This window comes from Phocoena phocoena, chromosome 1, assembly GCF_963924675.1.
Source record: "Phocoena phocoena chromosome 1, mPhoPho1.1, whole genome shotgun sequence".
Lineage (NCBI taxonomy): Eukaryota > Metazoa > Chordata > Mammalia > Artiodactyla > Phocoenidae > Phocoena > Phocoena phocoena.
Window position 1 is genome coordinate 14677404 of NC_089219.1, and position 24606 is coordinate 14702009.

The following is a 24606-nucleotide window of genomic DNA, read 5'->3' on the forward strand; positions in this document are numbered from 1 at the left end:
AAATCCATGAACAAGGGAAAATTTTTAGGACATCTTTAGTTTGTAGCAGAGACAACAGCCCAGCCAATCAACAATGCTACCCACAGAGGCCAGTTTCCTACCCCTACCCTTTTCTCTCCTTTTTTTTTTTTTTTTGCGGTACGCGGGCCTCTCACTGTTGTGGCCTCTCCCATTGCGGAGCACAGGCTCCGGACGCGCAGGCTCAGCGGCCATGGCTCACGGGCCCAGCCGCTCCGCGGCATGTGGGATCCTCCCGGACCGGGGCACGAACCCATGTCCCCTGCATCGGCAGGCGGACTCTCAATCACTGCGCCACCAGGGAAGTCCCCTCTCTTCTTTTTTTAAAGATAAGATTTAAAATCTGCTCATTTTAAGAGAAGTATAGTAATCCCCACAATTTATAACTAAAAATAATGAGGTTCTTAAAAAAGAACAACTTTCTCTATCTAGGTTCTAAGATGACTAGACCAGCTTGTGGGTGAAATGAGAGATTATGAGGGACTGTGAAACAGGCAGATTTGCCTTCCTCCCTTGAAATCTCTTCAAGGTTCAGACAATTCAGTAGTATTGAAAAGGCCTCAGCTCCGACATATCTGAGGCGAAAAGCTTGGATGACGATGACCAACAAACCAAGGCAGTATTATGCACCTGGCTTTCAATAAACTGAATCTAAGACTGGGTGGCCAATTGATGAATGGGAGCATGAAACGAGAGGCAAGTTTCGACACACACATAGACTCCTCGACCCAAAGTTACTTTGGAGGGAAGCCATGAGAGGCTGCATCAGTCCTCAAACTTCAGCTAAGGATGGCTCTTCTTTCTCCCCAGTGTAAAACAGCAAATGCACCTATAAGGTGGAGTTGTCAATAAGAGTTCCCTTCTGACTTTGAAGCAAGGAGCAGGGGAACAATCAGAAGGCCTTCCAGATACACCCGGGAAACAGAAGGCAAACCAACATCAATTTAAACAGGCCTCACTAAAGAGAAAAATCTGTTGGAGGTCTTAAAAGAAACACAACATTCATGGATGGGCACAGAAGGGAAACGGCGATGGCCTTGGGACTCTGGGGGAAAGTCCAGCAAGATGCTTTGAGATCTCGGCTCAGAGAGTGAGTTCAGCCTCCATCCACCACCAATGACTCGGCATCAGACGTATCCCAAAAGGAGTCGCCACGAGAGCCCATCTTCTTCCAAAGAGCTCTTAACTGAGACGAGTGTCCGACACACATCCTCCTCTGACCTGTCAAACTGCAGCTGCAGCTTCTTGTCTGACCCTCACTCCCCTTGGCTCTCTGCTCTCCGGCGGTGGGTCTCAGGTCTTTACCGCCAGGCACGATTCAGGAGTTTCACCTGTGCCAGTCTCTTAGTGATCATAGTGGCAAAGACCAGACCAAAGAGGACGCTGCTGATTAGCACATAGTCATAGTCGTCCTTCAGGACATCAAACTGTTTGGATGGGTAGACTCGAGTCTGGTAAATGTCCAAACCGTAGGCCACAACCTGGAAGGCAGAGGGAATGAGAAATCCGTAAGAAAGGCACCAGTGATCCGCCACAACCACAAACTCTGGTCACAAAGGAAACAGACTCCTCAGCTGTTTTCCCAAGGGTGAAAGGAAGAACAGGTGTCGCACAGGGTGGCTGTGGACAAGGTGGCACAGGCTGGGCTGGGGCTCTACTCACCAAACAAGTGGACTCCAGGCCCGAGGGAGCTGTATAGATACCTCGCATTCGAGAAACTGTCTGGTTATAGTTGATGAACCGCTCTGCGTGGATCTGTACGTCTGGAGAATACGGGATCAGGTTCTCCTCTCTGCAAAACATCAACCAGGACCGGCATTCAAAACTGCTGTAAGGGGATCTCCTGGCTGCCCTGAGCCCTGGGAGGTTTCCAGGCCACGTATCAGCCACATATCTTCTTCCAAGGTCTATGTGCATCAGGGAATGTTAGGAAGGGCTGCAACAAAGAAAGCTGTATGGAGAGTAAGACAGATCTGTATTCCTACCTTGTTCTGAATCTAAAAAAAATGAAACCACAGACGACCAGTATTTCACATTAGAGGAAGAAAGGGCCATTTTAAAACCAAAACATCGAGCCACTAGGCCAGTTCCTGCTCTTCACTCCAGAGTGCCTCAGTCCACCAGCTTTAACCTCCGCCCGCTCCAAACCGTCCTCCCTTCGCTGCATGCAAAGACACATCTACTGCCTCCTCACCCTGCCCACAGCTCCTCACACCCCTCAGGGAAGAGAGTTCGGGATGGAGGCAAGAAAATACGTAGAGATGATGGCTGGAAACACAAAAATGAAAACTAGGACTTCCCTGGTGGCGCAGTGGTTAAGAACCCGCCTGCCAATGCAGGGGACACGGGTTCGAGCCCTGGTCCAGGAAGATCCCACATGCCGCGGAGCAACTAAGCCCGTGTGCCACAACTGCTGAGCCTGCGCTCTAGAGCCCGCGCGCCTAGAGCCTGTGCTCCGCAACAAGAGAAGCCCACACACCGTAATGAAGAGTAACCCCCGCTCACCGCAACTAGAGAAAGCTCACGCGCAGCAACAAAGACCCAATGCAGCCAAAAAAAAAGAAAGAAAGAAAAGAAAACTAACACCGACAGCAGTTGGCCTCCCATGTGACCCAGGCCCCAGCACCTCCCTCACCTCATTTCCCAGTGTCCCCACCATTGGCTGCTCCAGCCACAGTGGCCTCCAGCCCTCCCTGTAACTTACCAGACATGATCTCAGGGCACTTGTGACAGCTGTTCCCTCTGCCTAGAACATTCTCCTTCGACATCCACAAGGCCAGCTTCTCACCTCCTTCAAGTCTTTTCTCAAAAGTCACCTTTTCTGAGGGGCTTTCCCAGGCCACCCTCTCAAGTTGCACCCCTCCACATCCTTCCTAGACCCCACCCCTTCTTAGTTTTTTTCTCCTTGCCATTTACAAGCACCCTAACACAGAATTATTTCACTTGTTTATCTTATTTATTATCCACCTCGTTGCCCCCACTGGAATGCAAGCTCCATGAGGGCAGATGTGTTCACTGCCACATCCCCAGCGGAGCGGGACAGTGCACAGCAGACCAAGGACCAAATGTAATCAAGATGCTAAGTTCCTTAAGGTCACAGCCTTCAGCACTACCCACAAGGGCCTCACCTGCTCTGTTCCGTTGGGATCTCAGGCCGGCGGGGATCCAGCAAGGCCTTAGGAAGGGAAAGAATTGCTCCGGAAGGCAGCCCAACTACATACACAGAAACAAGTCAACAGAAGTGAGTGTTCACACTGACCTGATCCCCAGTTAGGGCTACTTACAAAAACGTCCTTATCACAGAAACTGAAATAGAGTTTAAAACCAAAAAAATGGGTCACTGAGGCTCCCTTAAATGGCCAAAAACAATAATCCAATACACCTGGGTCTGAATGAAGGTTCCCACTTTTGAAGATACTAGTTTCTTCACATGTCATCCTGAGACATCAGAAAATAAAGAGCTAGACTCAAGAACTGGGTAATGATGACAGAGAAGAGCATGGAAGCCCACTTGGATCTCTTCATCCTCCTCCTTTCCTCCAGCAATACCTGCCCCAGCTAAGCAGGTCTCCTCACTGTCAGCCAAACAGGAGCCTATGGTTGGCTGAAGCAGTGACGCTGGTGGGGGATGGGGGTGGGGGGAGGGCAGCGGGAGGACCGGACAACATGAGATCCCAGCGGTTTCAGGAATGGTGGGAATTAAACTCAGGAAATTACCAAGCAGTCTGTCTTCCTCATATTTGAGGGTAAAATAGTAATACCAAGTGCCTGTCAAATCTGACAGTCCCAAATGTCTCTGGTAAAATCAACTAGACAGAGAGACCTGTCTAGTTGAGTCCTGAACTTGAACTACCTGAAGATGAGACCCTACACCTTGCCAGTTTCTGCAGCCCATCTGCACAGGCTACCTGTTGGGTATGGTATCAGGGCTCAACTTTCCAAACGAGGTGAAAACAGAACAGAGACATGGAAGTGGTTCGTCAGAAACAAGGACGAGGAGGGATGTGTCAGCTCTTTTATGGACGGCAAAGCCAGACTAGGGAACTTTTTCCCTAGCCCTCCTCACTGATCCCGGCCCCGTCCTTCCGTGCGGCTGCCTGAAGGGACCCGGTCACTCACTGAGCAGGTGTCGGCTGGTGATGCCCCGCTCGGTGATGGTGGCCTCCATGGCGCTGATGGCGGAGGGGAAGATGTAGGACTGCTGGAGGACCTGGGGCAGCTGCGGGCGGTCCAGGGAGCTGAAGGCCGTGGCGTTGTACTGCTCGGTGCCCTCATAGAGCTCCAGCGCGGTGAACTCGTTGCGCCGGGCCTTGGTGTTCCAGTACTGGTACTGTGGAGAGAAGAGGAGGGGGCTGCTTGGGGCTCAGCTGCTGGTTCGGCTGGAAAGGGGAATGTACATGCAAAGGCACGTCCAGGAAGGAAAGAAACAACCAGCACCCTAGCTTCCTTCCAGCTACCAAGTTTACTAACCTTTCAGGGTAGCTGTACCTAGACTATCCAAGTTCACCACAAGACAAAGGAATTCTCAAGATTCTTAGAAGTCAGAAGAATAATAGTTAACATCTGAGCGCTTACTACATGTCAGGCATTGTTCTAAACTCAAATAGAGGTGACTTGTTACCCCTATTTCATATATATTGCAACACAGAAAGCTTAAGTAACTAGTTCAAGGTTGTACAGTTAGGAAATGGAAGAACAGGCAGTCTGATTCCTGAGCCCAACCCCCTACCCAGCACCCACTGCTGCCAGCCAGGAGTTCTGAATTCTATGAAAACACAAAGTAGCAACTGGTTTCTGGAACAATAGGCAAGGAAAGGATTTAGGCTGCAGGGAGACCAGCCACATACTCTTACGCTACGTCAGGCCCCTGGGGGTGCCCTGAGTTCACGCGCCACGCCTTACCACCACCCAGTTCTCCGAGTGCACGATGTGGACGGGGCCCTTGGCCTTCCTCTGCACGGAGGAGTGGATGATGCGCCCAGTGACGCCGTCCACAAGGAAGGTGCCGATGAAGGTGCGCTCGTGGTGAACATCTGTGCTCTCTGTCACCACGGCCAGCAGGTTGGGGTTCAGGCTCTGGGGAGACGAAGAGGAAAGCTCCTTCAGAACCACAGCGGCGTATCCTGAGCGGCGGGGAGGCAGGCCCAGAGCTCTCCGGCTGACAGAGGAAGAGGGTTTTCTGGTGGGAAGAGCTTTCTGTTTAGAGGGCCTCATCGCTGCACTTGTTCAGTGTCTGCTGGAGGCCGGGGGCCATGCCAGGGACTTTGCCTCCATCATTTCATTGAATCCCGTAAACAACCCTGCAAATAGCTGTCACTATCCACGTTTCACAGATGAAATGTCTTGAAGTAGTTAAGCAACTTGCTCAAGTCACAGGCAAGCAAACGGTAACTCAAGATACAACCCGGGCCGACCCACTCGGTGATGGAAGGACATGTGTCCAGCAACACGATGACTCTCCACCAGTGCCCTCCTACCACCACACCAATGGATGGGTCTCAGTTCTCATCTGACTTGAGCAACTAGTACCAGGTGACACAGGTGATCACCCCCTTCTTGAGACATCTTCTCTACCTGGCATCCAGGACACCTGTGCCCTGGTTTTTCCTTCTGCCTGTCTCGGCCACTCGTTCTCAGCCCCCTCTGTGGGTCCCTCCTCCACTCCCCAGTCTCTGGACGCTTCTGTCTACACTCGCTCTCATGGTGATCTCACCCAATCTCGTGGCTTTCACACCATCTACAGGTGCTGGCATCGCCTGAGTTTACATATCCAAGCCAGACCTCTCCCTGAACTCCAGACTTGATTAACGGACCACCATATCAGTATCACTTCTTAGGTGTCTCATCTCAAACTTGACATGCCCCAAACTGAACTCCTGTTCTACCCCTGATAAAACCTGCTCCCCACAAGGCCTCCCGAGTGTCAGTGTCTTATACCTGGGACCTCTGAGTCGTCCTTGACTCCTTTCTCTCTAACACAGACACCAACACCCCATCCATCAGCATATCCTATTGGTTCTACCTTCAAAAGTATCCAGAATCTGATCCCATCTCACCTCCTCCAACCAACCCAGTTGAAGCCACCATCACCTCACCTGGATTATCACAGTAGCCTGTCTGCCTGCTCCCCTCCTCGGCCCTCTATAGTCTAGTCGCAGCAAAGCAGGCAAAAAATCTCCACAACAAATATGAATCCAAAAAGCCCTACTCCTGGGAAGTTCCTGGCGGTCCAGCGGTTAAGACTCTGCGCTTTCACTGCCGAGGGCGCAGGTTCAATCCCTGGTCAGGGAACTAAGATCCCGCAAGCTGCGTGGCGTGGCCAAATTTAAAAAAAAAAAAAAAGGGAAGTTCAAGAAGCCTAAGTAAGTTACCCAAGATGAACAGCGAGTCTGAACCTGGACCGTCCAACTGGAGGCTTGCGCTCTGCCTCACGCTTAGTGAAGCAGCTGCCCTGTTGAGTTCCTTGGTCGTGTTGCCCTGTTCTATTACGCCTCCTCCTCCAACTCAGTCTCTCCTCTGCCAGAGGCTGTAATTCATGTTCGTCACCACAGTGATTACATTCCCTCATAGGATAGCTCTGCAACCGACTGGTCACCTCTCTGTCTCCCTGCCCTCACCACTAACTAGAGTGTTGGATCACAGAGATGGAGTTTCTGATGGATCGACTAAGGTTTAACCCCAGAAAGGTCTATCTGCACTACCACTAAAAGTAACAGCTAACATCTACTGGGTAGTGGCCATACATGCCTGGCACTATGCAAAGCACGAGTGCCTCATGTGATCATCACAACGATCCCAGGAGAAGGGCATATCATGCCCATTTCACAGACAGTAAATTAAGGCTCAAAGGGATTAAATGACTCACTCAAGGACCCATAGCCACCAAATCCCAGAGCCAGAATTACACCCCGTGCTTCTGTGCGCTACGCCAGACGGCTGGCCGTACCTTGTAGAGCACGCTTCGGTCCCCCATCACTCGGCCCTGTGAGTGAACGTGCTCACTGCTGCGCTTCCCCTTCACCTGGACGATACGCTGCACCTCCGGGGGAATGGTTAGCTCCCAGCTCAGCTCAGTGGTGAGATCCTGGGGTGGGGCAAAAGAGCCAGCACTGGTCATCAGGAAGGTACCCTTAGACCCGCGACAGCTGTGGCTAGACACGTCCTGCAGTTCAGCTGGGGCCTCTGTGCGGGAGGGAACAGGGATCAGGGCTCCCAGAGCAGCAGCAATACGCATCTAGTCTGGGAAGAAGTTTGGAACTCTCAGTTCAAGTGAGAAAACTAGTAAAGCCCAGTGTGCTTCGGCTGCAAAGAGCAGCCTCCTGGGCAGTGGAGGCACCAGGTGCTTGCCTGGGCTGCCCGAGGGGACCTGGGAGACGGTCCTCTCCAGTGGACATTCATGTCTGACCTCATGCTGTCCCCAGTCTAGGCTCCAGACAGCCCTGCGCGGTGCCTTTGGAAAGCCCCAGGGCCCAGTGGCCAGCCAAGTCACCATATCCATCTGCACCAAGCTGCAGAACAAGGAGCACGTGACTGAGGCCCAACATGGAGCCAAGTTCAAGTTCCCTGGCTGCCAGAAGATCCACATCTCCAAGAAGCGTGGCTTTACTAAGTGTAACAGAGATGAATTTGAAGACTTGGTGGCTGAAAAGCAGCTCCTCCCGGATGACTGTGCGGTCAAACGCACCCCTAATCTGTGGCGCCCTGTACACATGGCGGGCCCTGCACTCACGGGAGCCTTGGAGCTGCCCCTCCTCACTCACGTCATCAATAAACCCTACTTCTTATCAAAAAACGGAAAGATACTAAAGCCAGTGAGAAAGGAGAGGAATATTTAATAGTATCCCATTGTTTATCTGAGTAAGAATAATGCAAAGAAAATTTACCACTTATTACTAAAATCTAAGTTCCCTGTACACTGAGCCAGCAGTGAATTACTAAGCTGGCGGGGACCTCAAAATATTACAGGAGACGTTCTTCACAGTCAAAAGAAACCAATAAAACTGTGTGGTTAAATGCATTATTATACATCCACACTGTGGAATTACACAGAGCCCTGGGGGTTGAGGGGGGGAGTAGTGACTGGAAAGGGGCACAAGGGCTTCCCAGGGCGCTGGTGCTAAGCTGCTTCCTGATGTGACTGCCGTGGACACAAGTGTGCTCCTTTTGTGAAGGGCCACTGAGTATAACCTCGGGATTTTGTGCTTTTCTCAGTATATATTTTAATAAGATATGGGTTTAACAAAATAATGAGGTAAAAGACACATAAAGTGAAAACAACAGATTTCCTATTAGTTAAATATAGGTCAATTCCATTTCAGGTAAGAAAGAATATAAAGCGCATGTCTGTGTGGTCTGGAAGCTGTTTATCCAGCACTATAGACACAGAGGCAAGAGACGGGACAGGGGAAGGCGCGCAGACCACTGAAAGGCATTCCATCCAGGGAGGCAGCTGGCGATGGGCCTGAAAGGGGCCTGTTCACATCTTGCTCCTGTATCTCTGTATCGGTTTAATCTTATACTATGAGAATGTATTCATGTGTAAAATTTTTTTGAAATTTAAATGTTTTTGAAATAATACAAATTTTTATTGAGAACATATAAGGCTCCATTACCAAGAACACCTGTAAAAACATAAGAATTCACTAAAACCTTCCCAGAGAGCAAGGTCACCGGTGAGTCCACTGGAGGTCAGAGACTGGAAGACCACCCCTCACATGGCTGACTTCCCATGTGAGCTCCGCCTCCTTTGCCGTCCCCCCACCATCTTTACAATGACACCCACACTCCAGGTCATGTCCTTCTATCCACAAAGAACTGTCTCTTTCAAGGTCCCCTTTTCATCAACTCAGAAGGACGGTGTTTTTTCACCCATAGGGTAAAGAGCACGTTTTCTGGACAGACTATGCTATTTATGCTAAAGATTAGCTGTTACAGAATGTCAGGAAAGGACACTGCATGCATTTTTGAAACAGCAGCAGGTAAAACTTGGATGGCATTTACTGTGTAGCAGGCACTGCTTTATGTGACTTACATGTATTAACTCTCCAACTCCTCACAACAACCCTCTGATATAGTACTATTACCATTTTGTTTTACAGACGAGAAAACAGGATCAGAGAGAAGTCATCTGCCCAAGGACACAAAATGAGTAAGTGATAATAAAACTAGGTTTCCCGCACAAGCAGCCAGGTCCAAGCTCTTAACCTCTATGCTGTGGTGTCCCTCCAAAGGCCTTACAGACAGGATGGGAGGGCCCTCTGGGGAGTACGCCACAAATTACCCCTCTACACAGCCCTGCTATCGGAGGCAAGGCCAGCCCTCGTGAAGCTCAGAGCTGGACTTCAGAGCCAGTGTGAATCACTGTTTGCAAGCACTGGACTCAAGTGTGTCAGGATCGGAGTAAGTCGATCCCATTTCTAGAAATAAAATTCAAAGCGCACATTCAATCAAGAGTGGATCAATAGGGACTTCCCTGGTGGCACAGTGGTTAAGAATCCGCCTGTCAATGCAGGGGACAGGGGTTCAAGCCCTGGTCCGGGAAGATCCCACATGCCATGGAGCAACTAAGCCCGTGCGCCACAACTACTGAGCCTGCGCTCTAGAGCCCACGTGCCACAACTACTGAGCCCACGTGCCACAACTACTGAAGCCCACGCCACCTAGAGCCTGTGCTCCGCAACAAGAGAAGCCACCGCAGTGAGAAGTCCGCGCACCGCAACGAAGAGCAGCCGCCGCTTGCCTCAACTTGGGAAAGCCTGCACACAGCAACAAAGACCCAACACAGCCAAAAATCAAAAAAAAGAAAAATGAAAGAAAAAAAAAAAGAGTGGATCAATAACACCATCTTCATATAGAAAGTACTATTGTTCAATCACCATTCCTACCTCCCGCCTTTCTAGGAATGGAGAAAACGCCCCTTCTCTCTGCTATAGAAGAGGAATGAGGAATGAAAGCTCCACAGGGGCAGAGACTGTTGTGCACTGCTCCTTCCACGGCAGCTAGAACCGCGCCTGCCATGGAATAGATGAAAATGACTGCCTCTGACATCAGGATTAGGCTCTCTAAGTTTACAGCACAATGAATAGCATAATTCACTCCTTAGCCAAATAACGAGGAAACACCTACACCCCTCCCACAAAGGGGCGTGCCAGGACGCCCCCTCCTACCTTTCGAAGTTGATAGCCACACAGCCGTCCCTGTTCCGCGTCCACCAAATAGAAGAAGATGGAAGGGGCAAGCTCATGGAGCTGTCGCAGGACATTCCGAGTGGCCGGGAAAGCTGTGACCTTGAAAACCCCAGAGAAGAGTTAAGGGAAAAGGAATCTGTAAGCACAGTTTCTCCAGACTCATTACTGTTTCCTGTCAAAGAGGGCCTTAAGAAAAAAAACAGCAAATCTTTAAAGAATTAAAGTCTATTTAACTCAATCAGGGCTTAAATTGAGTTAAGAGTCCGAGCTTTCACAAGTGCAGAAAGAGCAACTGAGTCGCTTAGAGACACCCTTCAAGCCCAAATGAGTGCTGACGGCAGACGGCTCCCATCTGGGGCCCTCGAGCCACTGTCTGAGCACCCCGCTCCCACACTGATTGGCTGGGCAGTTCTGCAGCCAGTCTGCAGACGCCATACCTTGTACTCATCATCTATCAACAGCAGCACCTTGGCATAGTCTTGATCCATGATGGGGAGAAGCAAAGATTGCAAGATGGGGCGCTTCAGCACTGGGGGGGCCACCTGACTCCACTTCCCAAAAATGGGATTGAAGACATAGAGCGAACTCATTCCCGTCTCCTGAAATGGGCAAGCAAATGGTCAGCCTCCAGCAACATGAAAAGAATGCAAATCCTAGGGGTAAACCTGGAACGCTGGGACTTGAGCTCAGCTATGGCAGATTCCCTAGTCTTTGCCCTCCTTGTGGAAAATAAAGTCTTGGCTAAAGGGGAAAGTGTCTGAAGGCTGATGTGTCAAAAGGGTAAAAGTTTAACTGCCCTCTGGGACTTCCCTGGTGGCGCAGTGGTTAAGAATCAGCCTGGGGCTTCCCTGGTGGCGCAGTGGTTGGGAGTCTGCCTGCCGAGGCAGGGGACACGGGTTCAAACCCTGGTCTGGGAAGATCCCACGTGCCACGGAGCAGCTGGGCCCGTGAGCTACAAATACTGAGCTCTGCGCGTCTGGAGCCTGTGCTCCGCAGCAAGAGAGGCCGCGACAGTGAGAGGCCCGCGCACCGCGATGAAGAGTGGCCCCCGCTTGCCACAACTAGAGAAAGCCCTCGCACAGAAACGAAGACCCAACACAGCCAAAAATAAATAAATGAATAAATAAATTTATAAAAAAAAAAAAAAAAAAAAAGAATCAGCCTGCCAATGCAGGGGACACGAGTTCGAGCCCTGGTCTGGGAAGATCTGCCATGCCACAGAGCAACAAAGCCCGTGTGCCACACTACTGAGCCTGTGCTCTAGAGCCCGTGTGTCATAACTACTGAAGGCTGTGTGCCTAGAGCCCGAGCCCTGTGACAAGAAAAGCCACTGCAGTGAGAAGCCCGCGCACCGCAACGAAGAGTAGCCCCCGCTCGCCGCAACTGGAGAAAGCCCGTGCAGCAACGAAGACCCAATACAGCCAAAAAAATTAATTAAAAAAAAAAAAAAGTTTAATTGCCTCTAGCCCCAAAGCTAAGCAAGAACGGGTCACACTGAGGAATAAACAAAAACGTCAAGGACCAACTCAGCAGCCCCACGGCAGCCATTCCAGAGACTATCTACCAAGTCCCCTCTCTTTTTTTAAAAATTTTTATTGGAGTATAGTTGCTTTACAATATCGTGTTAGTTTCTACTGTACGGCAAAGTGAATCGGCTATACGTATACATACATCCCCTTTTCTGGATTTCCTTCCCATTTAGGTCACCACAGAGCACTGAGCAGAGTTCCCTGTGCTGTACAGTAGGTTCTCATTAGTTATCTATTTTATACATAGTATCAATAGTGTATATATGTCAGTCCCAATCTCCCAATTCATCCCACCTTTCCCCCAAGTCCCCTTTCTGATGATGGCAGAATGAATCTACAAAAAGCCATCTGTTCCCGGGAGTCAGAGACATAAACAGTTTTGTGTCCTGCCCTACAACACCTGGAGAAGAGCAAACAGCCATTCAGGTACCGACAGCCGCCCGTGCCTGGGAAGAAGCAGAGTTGGCTTACTAGGGACCTGGTGATGTCACACCTACCCTACAGTCACTTCCACATGGGCACCGGACGGTCCTCCACTCAGGCAAAAAACTGGAAGAAACAGAGCTCTAAGCCCTGACTCCCTGCCTTTAACTCTCAGAGAATTCCAAAGGCCTAGGAGGAACTTAAGTTACAAAACACCAAAAACCACATCCACGTTGGCTCAGATGAGAGGTAGCGGCCTCACCTTGTCCTTCACCAGGAGAGTGCACTGGGGCGGGTGGGGGAAATGGGCAGTAGTCCTCTGGACCATCAGTTTAAAGGAGGAGTCTGGCTTGACGCTGGGGAGATACTGTTTCCACAGGATGGTGCCAGAGCTGCTCTCAATGCCAAAAAGCTGCAAAATAAATACCTGGCTCACTACCGGAAAGGCAAACCCCAAAACTAGTTCTATCCTTGAAAACTAGAACCGGTGCGATCCCCTTCCAAAGGCTTTTTGTTCCCCACTCCCAAAACCTCAGGAGGTCTGGCTTAAGCCTCTCTCACCTTGCCTGAGGCCGTCACCATCACCATCATTTTCTGCAGGTTGAATTCATCCCTGGCCAGGGTGTCAATGTTGATCTCATTCTTAATCTGACTCCGGGGCTTCCGAGCATCGTAAAACATTTTCCAGAGGTGGGAGGTCCATGCCTGCAGCAGGATGAGCTGGGACGAGAGGCGTTTCAGGAACATGCCCAATAAGCCGTCTGGTGTCAAGGAAAAGGTAACGCAGCTGAGGCTCACTCCCCATCAGACGAGGTGTTTCCAGCGAGGGGGCACCCCCTCTTCCTAAGGAGGGCTCTCTCTCTCTCTCGTGGAGCACGCGAGTCATCCAAACCCCAGGCCACAAGCCCGAGGGGCAGTGCTGTGGCTGACGCCAACAGTCTCACCCTTAGACACAGCCATGCAGGAACTCCAAAAACCTACTCACCTGGCTCTCAGCACTTCACCTGCCTGAAATCTTGGAATAGGAGACTAAGAGGGCAGGGATCAGCCATGCAGGATGCAGCCATGCTGTGAATGACTCCACCACAACCCCACATCTAGAACGGCCAGAGGGAGGTTTCCGGGCGCCATGACAAAGCCGGAAGGGGGCGGGGTGCGGGGGTACCAGGGTGCAGGTGTGTGTTGTGTCACGGACAGGCACTTCCATTTCTCGCTGCTTTAGGCCTACGCTGTCAACGGTTTAGTCTGCACCCATCTAACCTATTTTCAACCCATTCCCAGGGCTCTCTTTCACTCCACCCCTTCCTCCATCCATGAGGCTACCACCCTCAAGTCTCCTCCAGAGACTAGACTGGTCCCCAGAGCAAGGTAGCATGGTAAAAAGCATGGCCCCTGGAGTCTGGCAGACCTGGATTAAAATCCCAGCTCCACTTCTTACCACCTGGATGACCTGGAGAAATGTACTTAACCTTTTAGCCTCTGGCTCCTCATCTGTAAAATGGCAAGTAATCCACAGGGCTGTTGCCAAGATTAGACCACACGATGTACACACAGGATTTCCCAAGGGGTGGGGTACAGGGTAAGTGCTCACTGAAAAGGAGCGGTGTCTTTGCTTATCCGCTTTTCCATTAACCTCAGCTCAAGGAAGGGAAGTGAGAGGCAAACAGGACGAGTCACAGGCATAGCAGTCCACACACACACGGTATATACCTCATTCATGCAAGTCAGGGAAAATAAATAATTAACCAAAAGCTAGCCGTGTGGGCAGGCAATGAGCAAAAAGGCAGCAGGAAGCAGGTTTTACCTTGAATGGCTGGATCCAGGCAGCGGAAATAAATAGTAAAGTCAAATTAATCCTCGGTTTAAGAAAATCTGCAGTGCCTAGCAGGGTGCCTGGCCCAGAGCAGGTCCTCAGTAAACACCACCTGGCTAGCTAGACGAACGGATGGAGGGAGGAGGGGACAGGACTCAACCAGAGGAGAGTGAACCGAGTTCATCCTGGGTGCTGGGACCATGGCTGGTCTCAGAGGGCACTGGCCTATTACCACAGTAACTGACCAGCCCGGTCATGCTCTCTGGAAAGGTGTGACTGTTGCTTTGGGGACAATGGGTATATAGTACCTGACATGGTGCCTGGCAGATCTTAGGTACCCAAACAAAGATAGCTATTACTACACTAAGTTAAGATTCTTTTTCATCAGGATCTTTCCCTAGAGGGAGTCACAGGTCACTCCTTTCAGATAGAAGAATGGTTACATAAACCATAGGGCCACAAACACACCAGAAACTGGTCACAGAGCTAGTTCAGAACAGACTGGCAAAACAGGTGCATCCAGGAAGCCAGGGACACGCGGGACAGCCTCTCTTGTGGTGCAACTACCAAGCCCAGTCCCAGAGCACCCGCACCGGCAGCCCTGCTTCCCAGACCCCTAGTTCATACCTGCCTTCTTGCCAAATTCCCCTTCTAGCTCAGCCTGCGCCCCCGTCAGGGGGAGGTCCACCATCTGCAGGCACACCACCTCTGCCAGGGACTCCTCGCGGCTCCACAACACCACCCTCCCTGCTGCAGAAACCAAGGTTACAAAAGTCAGGCCCACCTCCCTCGTCCCCCAAAGGGACTCTTCTCGGTGACTCAGGGACCACCACACCTCTTGTGCCAAAAAGAGAAATGGCAGGGCAAGGGGCCGGAATCAGGAGGTCAAGTGAGGGAAGTTCTGTCTCCCAAGAATGCTAAGGAAATTTTCAAAGGCAGGTGACCTATGGCTCTGGAAAAAAATATTCAGGATACACTCCACTTGAACCTTTCTCAGAAGCCTGTCCACAGCCCCAAATAAAGAGTCTGAATGGAACTCATGGGCAGGCCTAAAAAAAAATGGGTTGATGAGGTCCACTCACCCAGCTGCTGCAGGAAAAGTAGCAGGTGATCCTCTGTCTGTACCAAGGCCCGGTAGCCCACGGAGTCGTCCTTCTTCAGGAAGACCTGGATGTACATCTATAAACCAAACAGTCAAGTCCACTGTAGTCAGCAAGAATCCAGATGCCTCTCAGAGCACCAGACCCCAAGATTCAAAGCATGAGGAGTTGTCCGAAGTCTAGGTCACGGCATTGCTGGATGTCCAAACAATACAGCTTTTACCTGGACTCCAATTAGATATCATGTATTCTTAGGGGCTGACACAGCAACCGTGCTAGGCGCTAGCTCAGGCCCCCTCCATGAAGGAACCTGAGCGCTTCTCGGCCACCACATCATCCATCTTGCACCGATAACACCCCACAAAGCGAGCAGGAGGCCCGGATGAGACTTTCCGTTTTAGAGGCGAAGAAGCCACAGCCCAGAGGCTGAGGAGCACCACTGAACGTGTGCAGAGGCAACGTCGGGCAGCGACTCTGGATAGGGTCCTGAATCTCACGAGGCCGTTTCCTCGCTTATAAAATGAGCGCAGTAATAACCACAAGGCTGTTGAGAGGGTTAAATCAAGCAGCGTGTAAGTAAAAAAGCGTAGCGCGGAGCCTGGCGCACCGACGACTTGGCTTAAATGGTACCTGCTTTTACTGTTATTCACAGTCAGTGGCTCACGTAGAACTAGAGCCCACGTCCAGAGAATCCTACTCTGGGACCCATGGCTGTGAAGTGACCCCAACGAAAGAAAGACCCAGGCTGAGAAGCCCACAAGCCCCGACTCACCCGCTCTGGCCGAGTGCCGTTCTGTTCCAGGCTAAAGGTGATTGTGGTGTCGAGCAGCCGCCGACCTGTCTCCATTAAGTAGAGGTTAATGGTGTAGGTCTGGTTGAAGCAAGCCAGCGAGTCCTAGGGTACAGACAGCAAGGGTCAACTATGGGGATCCCCCAAAAGGAAGTCCAAGAATCTGGGCGGGGGGAGCAAACACCCCGGAGAAGGACCCAGGCCAGAAGAGGAAACATACGCAAAGGGACATAAAATAGAAAAGCTAAGTCCTAAGGCAGAAATAAGGTGTCTGAGTAAATTTTAAAAATTGTAACCGCTATACATACTTGCTCCAGAAGGAAGCCAGTACAGTGTAGCAGAGACTTCCCAAAGAGTTAGTAAGACTGTAGGCAGGGAAATCACAACCCCCTTGGGAAACACTGAGGAGATGGAAACCACAGCAGAAACTGGAGACTCTGGCCAGGGTCCCACACTCTGCTTCAGTGCAACTGCTCAGACTACCACTCAGCTCCACCAGCCGGACCCCAAAAGACATGGAGAGACGGAGGCCCAGAGGAGAAAGTAGTTAAGAACAGATTCTAGGGATTCTACTCTAATCTCCCAACTAAAAAAGATCAAGAGAAACATGGTTTAATTTGCTGAACTTAGCAAAGCCCACTGGAGGCTGAGAACTCAGGAGACCTGCTCACAGCCCTGGCTGCTCCCCCAGCTTCACTGGGGGCCTCCTGTGTCTCTGGTCTGGCACGCTGCCCAATGCCACACCCTACCTGTGGACCAGACTTCTCCGAAAAGCTCCCCGTTGACCCATCTTCAGAACTGCTAGGCTTCTGCTAGGGAAAAGAGAAGGAGAAAAGGAGAAAATTCAGCCAAAGGGTCACTTCCTGGTCACCAAAATGAAGCTTTCACTTCTATGTCTTCTCAGCCCTTGGAAGAAGGCAAATCCCATTTCCCATTTCTGCTCACAAAGCCTACACAACCCTGAACAGTCCCAGATGAACATGAGGTCGTCCCATCCCTGGGGACAAAGAAGGTGTACAGAAAGCCCTACAGATGAGATGAGATATTGCTCAACGGCCTCCTGCCCCCGGGTTCAAACTGCCTAGGTGAATATGCCCAGACTTTTGGTTCTCAGGGCTCCTAGCAAAGATAAGGAAGGAAAACCCCACGTGCTGTTATTCCCAATACTCACCGCCTCATTCCGACAGGTCATGACTGCAGCCACCGTCTTCTCCCCGGTGGTGGCAAAGCTCACTAGGGCAGTCTGGGGATAAAGCAAGGTGTCAACTCCTAAATAGGGCCTGTCCTAGCCAGCAGCCTTCTCTAAGTCACCTCCACAGGAAGGACCCTTGGCCTTGGAGTTGAAAATGCTCCCAACTTTGGAGCATAATGGCCTGGGCATTTGAGAGCAGGGGGAGGCCCCATTGCAGCCACAGCTGAACACAGCCCTCTCGCCAACCTCCAACACAGGCACAGGTGAATCCTGCATCCCACGCTGCTCTCAGTATCTATAGGGAAGCTCTGATTAACGTGGCCACTCTCCTGTGGACTTAGGAAGGTGCCAGTTCTACTCTAATAATCTTCTGTAATTCTCAGAAAAAAAAAGAAAAAATTCCACTTCTGCTCTAAGCCTAACCCCTCTCAAACCACTCGTGGAAAGATGTCTTCTTGCTTGAGCAAATATCTCCAGATTCAAAGGCAGGGATTTCTAGCATCCATATCTCAGCTAGATCCCCCTGAATCCTAGCGAACCACGCTGCCTCCCGTTACCTGTGGGAAGTTTTTGAGCAGACTCAGGAAGCCGTGGTGGTAGTGCAGTAACGCATAGTGGCTTGGAGACAGCTGCAGGAAGAACTGGGCCCGAGTAGGATCCACTGGGTTGGGCTGTGTAGGTAGGACCCGGGGTTGGAAGTCACTTGCAAATTCTAGGTCAAGAGACTGGGAGACAAGAAGAAAAAGGATAAGGGCCAGAGCAGACAAGTCACTGATCGTCCCAGGCTGGTAGCCTCTGCCCCACTTTGCCAGCGAGGGTAACGGGGCCACGGCATGTGGCTCCAGAAGCTCCCATTCAGGTTATCCAAAGAGGAGAGTGGCCCATTTCCTCTCATACCAGTTCAGCCAGAGGCCTGACCTCCCAAGGGCTGCCAAGCCTCAGGAAGGAAGCAGTGACACTGGGAGAAAGGCTTTCCAAGCAGCAAAAGCAATGCCTCGCACCAGAGGACGCATCCTCTCACCTGCAGCGGGATCTGCCTCAACTCCCACTCCGTCTCCAGGGCCAAGGTCTGGAGGGACCGTGAGCTCGGGTCAGGGCATACCAAGACAGCCTCATCCACCACACCGCAGGCTCTGGTGAGACTCTGCAGCCAGGGAGTCGACACCCTGACCTGCAGGAAAGACATCAGAACAGGAGGCTCCTGGGGATTTTCACATTTCCCTCTCAGCTCATAAGCTACGTCAGCACTGGATCCCACTGGGGGGCCTAAGCTCAGAGGGTCTTCCTGGTGGGTTCCGAAGGAGTTCTCCCCATCCCACCCAGCCTCCCAAGAGCTCCGAAGCTGGACACAATCAGGATTGGCTTTCTGGTCATTTGAAAAATATACCAGATCCTTTTTAATACTTGACATTTCAGATAAGCATTTCTCTGCTACAGTTGTCATACATGGCTTCCTATTATTACCCTACAGTATTATCTTATAAGATACTTGCAGGCAATGAATAGACATATACAATTTTTTTAGCCACCCCAGGAGAGCACCATGTGCAAATGAGAGGGCTTTAAATGAATGCTTGATGAGCAGAATGCAGCCTCCAAGTGCCCAGAATCAGGGACTATGAATGGCTTTTGCATCCGCCCAGTCGAGTTCCCTGGTCCCCAGAGCAAAGAAGGACTCTATTCCCCTCCACAATTCACGAGGCTCCTCGAGCCAGACCAGACCTGCTGAACAATCTCTCCATCTTCCACGTTAAACTTGACAATGTTCACATGGCTGAAGGGAACAACTCCGAGGGCCCACACTACCCCAGAGCCGTAGGAATACACCATCTGGTAATGGATGCTGTCACTGGGAGAGGGAAGGAAAAGCAGGGAGAAACAGCTTTAGCCACAGGACAGGGGTATCCTCAGGGGTCTTCCGAAACCAGGCCACCAGGATGTCACAAACAGTCCCAAATAGGTTTTGTTTGGCTCACAGCTTTTATTTTTTAATTTGAATTCATTGTCAACATTTAGACCTGAGATTTAACATGTAAGAACAAGATTTCTAGTTTTTTCTTAAAAGGTGAGACATAGTAACACTAGGCCTACTTACATTCCTACAGGGCACCAATCAGCTGAGTAAGGCTGCCCCCTCGAGGTAGGCCAGGCACACTGCAGCTCCCCATAATCCCCACAGGGCCTGCTTTGCTCACGATTGCTATACACCTGGCCCCATAGTAAATTTTTTTTTTTTTTGGCTGCATTGGGTCTCCTTTGCTGCGCTAGGTTTTCTCTAGCTGCGGTGAGCGGGGGTTACTCTTCGTTGCGGTGCGCGGGCTTCTCATTGCGGTGGCTTCTCTTGTTGCGGAGCACGGGCTCTAGGCGCGTGGGCTTCAGTAGTTGTGGCTCATGGGCTCTAGAGCACAGGCTCGGCAGTTGTGGCGCACGGGCTTAGCTGCTCCACGGCATGTGGGATCTTCCCGGAGCAGGGCACGAACCCGTGTCCCCCGCATTGGCAGGCACATTCTTAACCAATGTGCCACCAGGGAAGTCCCCCCATAGGAATTTGAGTTTTGGGTCCCTGCCAAAGTGAGTGAGCGAAGGAGCCACTCCCCTTGCTTGACTGGCTCTCATGCCCAGATGGAGAGTTTTCTCCTCACTGCAAAGGAAACTCAAGAGGCAGCCACAGCCTTGGAATTCAGGCCTAGAGCTAGTGAGCCCAACACGCTAGACAGGATGCCAACTTAAGGTAAGCCTGAGTCAAAGCAAACGCTTCAAGCCCCAAGGAGAAAGGTGGGCTTGTAGAGAGCAGGAGGTAGCCGTCACCTGGGGGGAAGGCAGCTTTACCTTTCCGGGAGATGTTCCACCCACTTTAGGTGCCCACTGGATAGGTGATGGAGGGCGAGAGTGGTCTTCTTCAGGACGGCAATGTACCTCACCGACTCCTGCAGCCCTACCAGCCCAAGCGCCTGGAAACTGAGCAGAGGGACGGGGTGAGCGCTGCCCAGAGCCTCCTGGGCCTCAGGCTGGACAATCCGGAACACAACCACCATAGCTCGGTAGGTAACGAAACAGGTTTTGGGGTCAAATGCATCTGGATCCTAATCTTGGCTCTGCTTTCCACTAGCTGACTTGCGAGACTGTACTTTCAGCCACTTGGCTATACTGTTTCCCTGAAACCCTGGGGGCTTGGGGAGCCTGGGGGCTCCCCAAGTACTTACCAAATGAATTACTACCAGAAGATGTATAAGCTAATGCAAGTAAACTCTATAATTTAAACAACTTTAGCAAAGACGTAACAGCAGCTCCAACTGTTCTTCATCATAAAATTAAAACACTAGATGTGTTATATCACATCCTCATACCTACAACATTGCAAAGCTCTTGTGTCATGGTAAGATTAGGAAAAGCAGTCAACACGAGAATGAACACCGCACCCAGCACAGAGCTGTGTATCTGACAGGTGCTCAATAAATGCTGGCTGAGTAAGCACATGTGTCCCATAACCTCAAGAACATCAAAAACTGGGTGTTTGATGCTCTCTGGCTCTTCAGTGGTTTCTTCCCCTGGGAAAAAAGCCAGAAGTCCCAGAGTTGCCATCTATGCAGATCTGTGTTCCAGCAAAGCCTTTAACCAAACCAAGATGAAATTCAGCTTCTTCCCCTCTACCTGCCACTGTCTAAGGTAATCTCCCAGTTCAGGCCCCCGATGTTAGTCTCCCAGGAGCGCATGATCCGGCCTCCATTGGACACAGTGATTGCATCTGGAAGAGAAAAAACCACATGAGATCATCTCCCAAATTGATGCTCTGTCTGTAGCCTCCTAGGGTCTGTGAGCAGTGGCCTCACCTCTAATGTATAAGTGCAAATAGAAACTATGCCTGTCCTTTCCTGTTGGGAACACCCCTACTCCATTTGCTACCAGACCCTGAACAAAGGAAGGAACCAAGCAAAGACGAGAGGGAGCCGACGCCATCATAGGGACAGAGCAGGATTCTACCTACCCTGTCCACAGAGCAGCATGGCATCCACTGCCCCTTCCGCTGTGCCCTTGTCAACATGGCGCCACACTGAGAGACAGGAGAGTCGACATTACTATGAACCACAGCAAGGCATCCAAGAAGCGAGGCAAGAGAGGACCGAAGACGCCTTCGTTTGCACGGAAGTGCCCAATTTTACTTCAAGGGAGGGAAGGATTACAGCTAACTGGCAATGACCCACTCCCACTCACTGGTTAATGAGGGGAGCGACTATTGTCCCAATCTGAGGTCTCCGCACTTCCCATCCCCACCAGCACCCCATCAAACATATAAACGGACAATGACAAAATTCACAAAATCCATACGACTCACAAGAAAAGTAGTGACTGTAAATTACATTTCCATGATTTTAATGCCAACAAACATCCATAAAAGCAATATAAGTAATGGGGGAGGGAGGGGCCCATCCAAAACTTTAGTGCGAAACAGAATAATGTGTTTTTTGCAGCAGTATCTTATTTAAGAACAGTCAGGACTTGGGCTGAGGAAATAAACTCAAAGGCCAGTTATAGGAATACATTAAATATTCAAAACCGACAAGACCAAAAAAACAAAAAGAACAAAATAAAACGATCAGGATCCAATAAGAGATGCAACCTTTGGCCAACCTGTCCCCAAGTGGGGAATCAGCCACGTGGCCTTCACAAGCCACAGGGCATCCTGGATCCACTACAGGCAGCCATGCCATCCCCAGCTAGCCCTCTACACAGTTCACTCACAGATCTCCCCAGTTCGAGAATTCAATGCTGCAATCACATTCTTCTCTGTGGCCACAACCAACTTCTTGGATCCAGGGGAAAATTCCAAGGAGGCAAACTTGAGTTTCCCGACATACTGCTGTCTCCTAAAGGAAAGAGCACAGGAAGGGGCCCAAACCATCACTGCACAGAACGCTCTGGAAAAAGACAACTGCACAAATACATGAGGGTATCACCATCATAACTATCTCAGGTTGCATGAGAAATGTTTGTTAACGAAGAGATCTGACCAAAACCAAGATTTCCAGGCAATGGGAAGAAGAAGAGAGAATGCACCCTAATCGATGAGAAATACAACAGTCTTCCTTCTAAATACAAGCACTTGTTTATCTCAAGATAAGGAACACCCAAAAGAGCACCTGGCCTAAATCCCCCTAGAACAAAACTACAGTCCTCTCTGTACCCATTAATAGTGAGACTAGACACTCACATTACACCTGAGAGAAGAGCATACAATCCAACTTTTCCTTCTATTCTCATTTGGAGAAAAATTATGCAAATATTCTTACAAAACTTGATAGATCAGGGTCAGGCCCTGTGTTCTCTGCAGCCTGCTCTAGCCCACGCTATGTTCAGGATCCATCTGACTCATTACTCATCCTTTCCTTGGAATACACCCCATCACTTTCAACACCCTTATCTAAGCATAAAGTGAAAGTACTTAGCTTCCTGAGGCATACTACCAAGTACAGAGGAGGTGTGTTGCATATTGCCGTTCATGAATTACAACCTCTAGCAAATTAAACACCTGACATTTACACTGAATTTCCCTTGTTATGTTGTTTGGTCTAATTTTTTTTAAAAAAGAAGAAACTACACTAGTATAGAGAGACAGGTTTACATGACAATTGACAGTTTCTATCTGTATTTCCACATACTTTAATCTCACTGTCGTCACTAAACACTTTAGGAAGTACATAGGACAAATATTATCACTCCCATTTTACAGGTGAGTAAACCAAAGTCCGTTGAGGTCAACAAATTACTATCAGAACTAGAATGCAAAATTAAGAACTTCTTAGTCTAAATCCCATGCTTTTTAAAAAAATGCTGTTATCTTTTATCTGGACTATAAAAGTAATGCCTGCTTCTTGTAGAAAACATGAAGGTATAAAAAAGAAAACAAAAAATGCCTAAAATACCACCATCCATGAACTTTTTTTCTTCAACCATAAACTTTTCAACATTTTGGTGTATTTCCTTCTGTTTACTTTTCAATTTATAAACTGCATATACCTAGGATTCTGCTAAATTGGAATCACATGCTGTACATGTGTATTATATACAGTTAACCCTTGTATAACACAGGTTTGAACTGCGCGAGTCCATTTATACACTGGTTGTTTTCTACAGTAAATACAGAACTACACGGTCTGCAGTTGGTTGAATCTGCGGATGTGGAACTGCAGATACAGAGGGCTTACCATAGGTTATGCTCAATTTTTGACCGCAGGGAAGGTCAGCACCCTCGGCCCCTGCGTTGTTCAAGAGTCAGCTGTACATATTATATTGTGAGCATCTGCCCACATCATTAAAAATGTGACTCATGTTGCATTTGTCACACTGTCTTATATCACAAAACTTATATATCTGCCCCCCTAGACTGAGCTCCTTTCCATCTCTGTGTCCACAGCACCTAGAATGATTGTTGATCCACAACAGGCACTCAACAAACATGCGAATTAATTTGTCTGATACAGAAAAGACTTCAGCGAGGAGCTGGGCTCGGAAGGATAAAGTGTTCCCTCAATAGTAATTATTGGTAACAAACTGATTGTACTCAGTGAGCCAGGCACTGTGTTGAATAACTTAAAAGAATTGTCTTATTCATCCTTACAACTACTGAAAGAGGTAATGGACTACTAGTAAACCCATTTTACAGATAAAGAAAACAAGGCACAGAGTGGTTAAGTCATTTTCCCAAGACCGCACAATGCTTAAGTGGCAAACTGACATTCAAGCAAAAGTGAGCCAACTCCATGGCCTTAAGGAAGGGGTGGGTGAGTGAATGAATGAATGACTGAAAAAGCGACTGAATGTGTGAATGAGTGATTGAATGAGAGACTGAATGAAGAGTAAGTGAATGAATGAAAGTGAGTGAGTGAATGAAAGAAGAGTGAGCGCGTGAGCCAGTGAGTGAGGGCACCTCAAGGCTGATGTGAGTCTTGGGTGGTCCTGTTCTGAGCCCATGCAAGGGTTGGGCTAGAGGGGTGGGGAAAGACGGCGTTCACTGAGGGCTGTCGACGTCTGACACCCAGTAGATAAGAAACCTGACAGTCACAGAAATGGGGCCTGATGGAGGAGAAGAGTGACCTCTGACCAGAACCTCAGGCATGCCCGGATTGGCAGAGCCCGCTTCACGGGCTTCCGACCTGTACAGCCGCACAGGGACTGGTTCAGAAGGACCTCCAACTCTCGGTTTAATGCTCTGCCGTCGCCACCTTAAAACTCTTAACTTTTGAACAAGGCGTCTCACATTTCATTTTCCCCTGGGCCCCGCACGTTATGCAGCCGGCCGTGCTGCATGGTAACCACTCCCCATCCTTTTAGAAAGAAGACAAGTACTGGGAAAATATTTCCCGAATAGGTCCCCCACGTACGCACCAATCAAACTTGCCCACTTGGTCTTCGTAGACCGCGGCCGCAGGGATGAGCAGGGCAGCCCAGAGCCAAATTCCGGAAGCCACCGCAGCCGCCGCCGCCGCCATGATGGGAGCCCGGGCTCGGCCCGCCGCCGGCCCGGCATGCACCGGGCCTCAGGCTCCGCCTCCGCGG

At 50.0% G+C, this 24606-nt stretch overlaps 1 protein-coding gene and 1 pseudogene across 1 annotated transcript; one reads left to right on the forward strand and one right to left on the reverse strand.

The window, feature by feature from the left end:
* Window positions 1-1319: 1319 nt before the first annotated feature.
* On the reverse strand, window positions 1320-24539 carry EMC1 (ER membrane protein complex subunit 1). Its single transcript, XM_065873770.1, has 24 exons — window positions 24436-24539; window positions 21793-21917; window positions 21038-21103; window positions 20704-20797; window positions 19882-20010; window positions 18775-18901; window positions 18074-18223; window positions 17610-17777; window positions 17032-17103; window positions 16610-16672; window positions 15843-15965; window positions 15053-15149; window positions 14598-14720; window positions 13962-13970; window positions 12719-12918; window positions 12420-12569; window positions 10643-10804; window positions 10185-10304; window positions 6965-7102; window positions 4921-5094; window positions 4138-4348; window positions 3147-3231; window positions 1681-1810; window positions 1320-1499 (listed from the first exon to the last, which is right to left on the reverse strand). Exons 1-24 carry the CDS (start codon window positions 24537-24539, stop codon window positions 1320-1322), a joined length of 3000 nt encoding a protein of 999 aa, XP_065729842.1.
* On the forward strand, window positions 7237-7397 carry LOC136140799 (small nucleolar RNA SNORA70; annotated as a pseudogene).
* Window positions 24540-24606: the final 67 nt, after the last annotated feature.

Coding starts and splice junctions, on each gene's coding strand:
- EMC1 (XM_065873770.1), bottom strand. CDS start 24,539: ATGGCGGCGGCGGCGGCTGCGGTGGCTTCCGGAATTTGGCTCTGGGCT. Junction 14,721..15,052: donor ACTTTTCCTGCAGCAGCTGG/GTGAGTGGACCT, acceptor TGGTTTCTGCAG/CAGGGAGGGTGGTGTTGTGG. Junction 12,570..12,718: donor TGGTGACGGCCTCAGGCAAG/GTGAGAGAGGCT, acceptor TTTATTTTGCAG/CTTTTTGGCATTGAGAGCAG.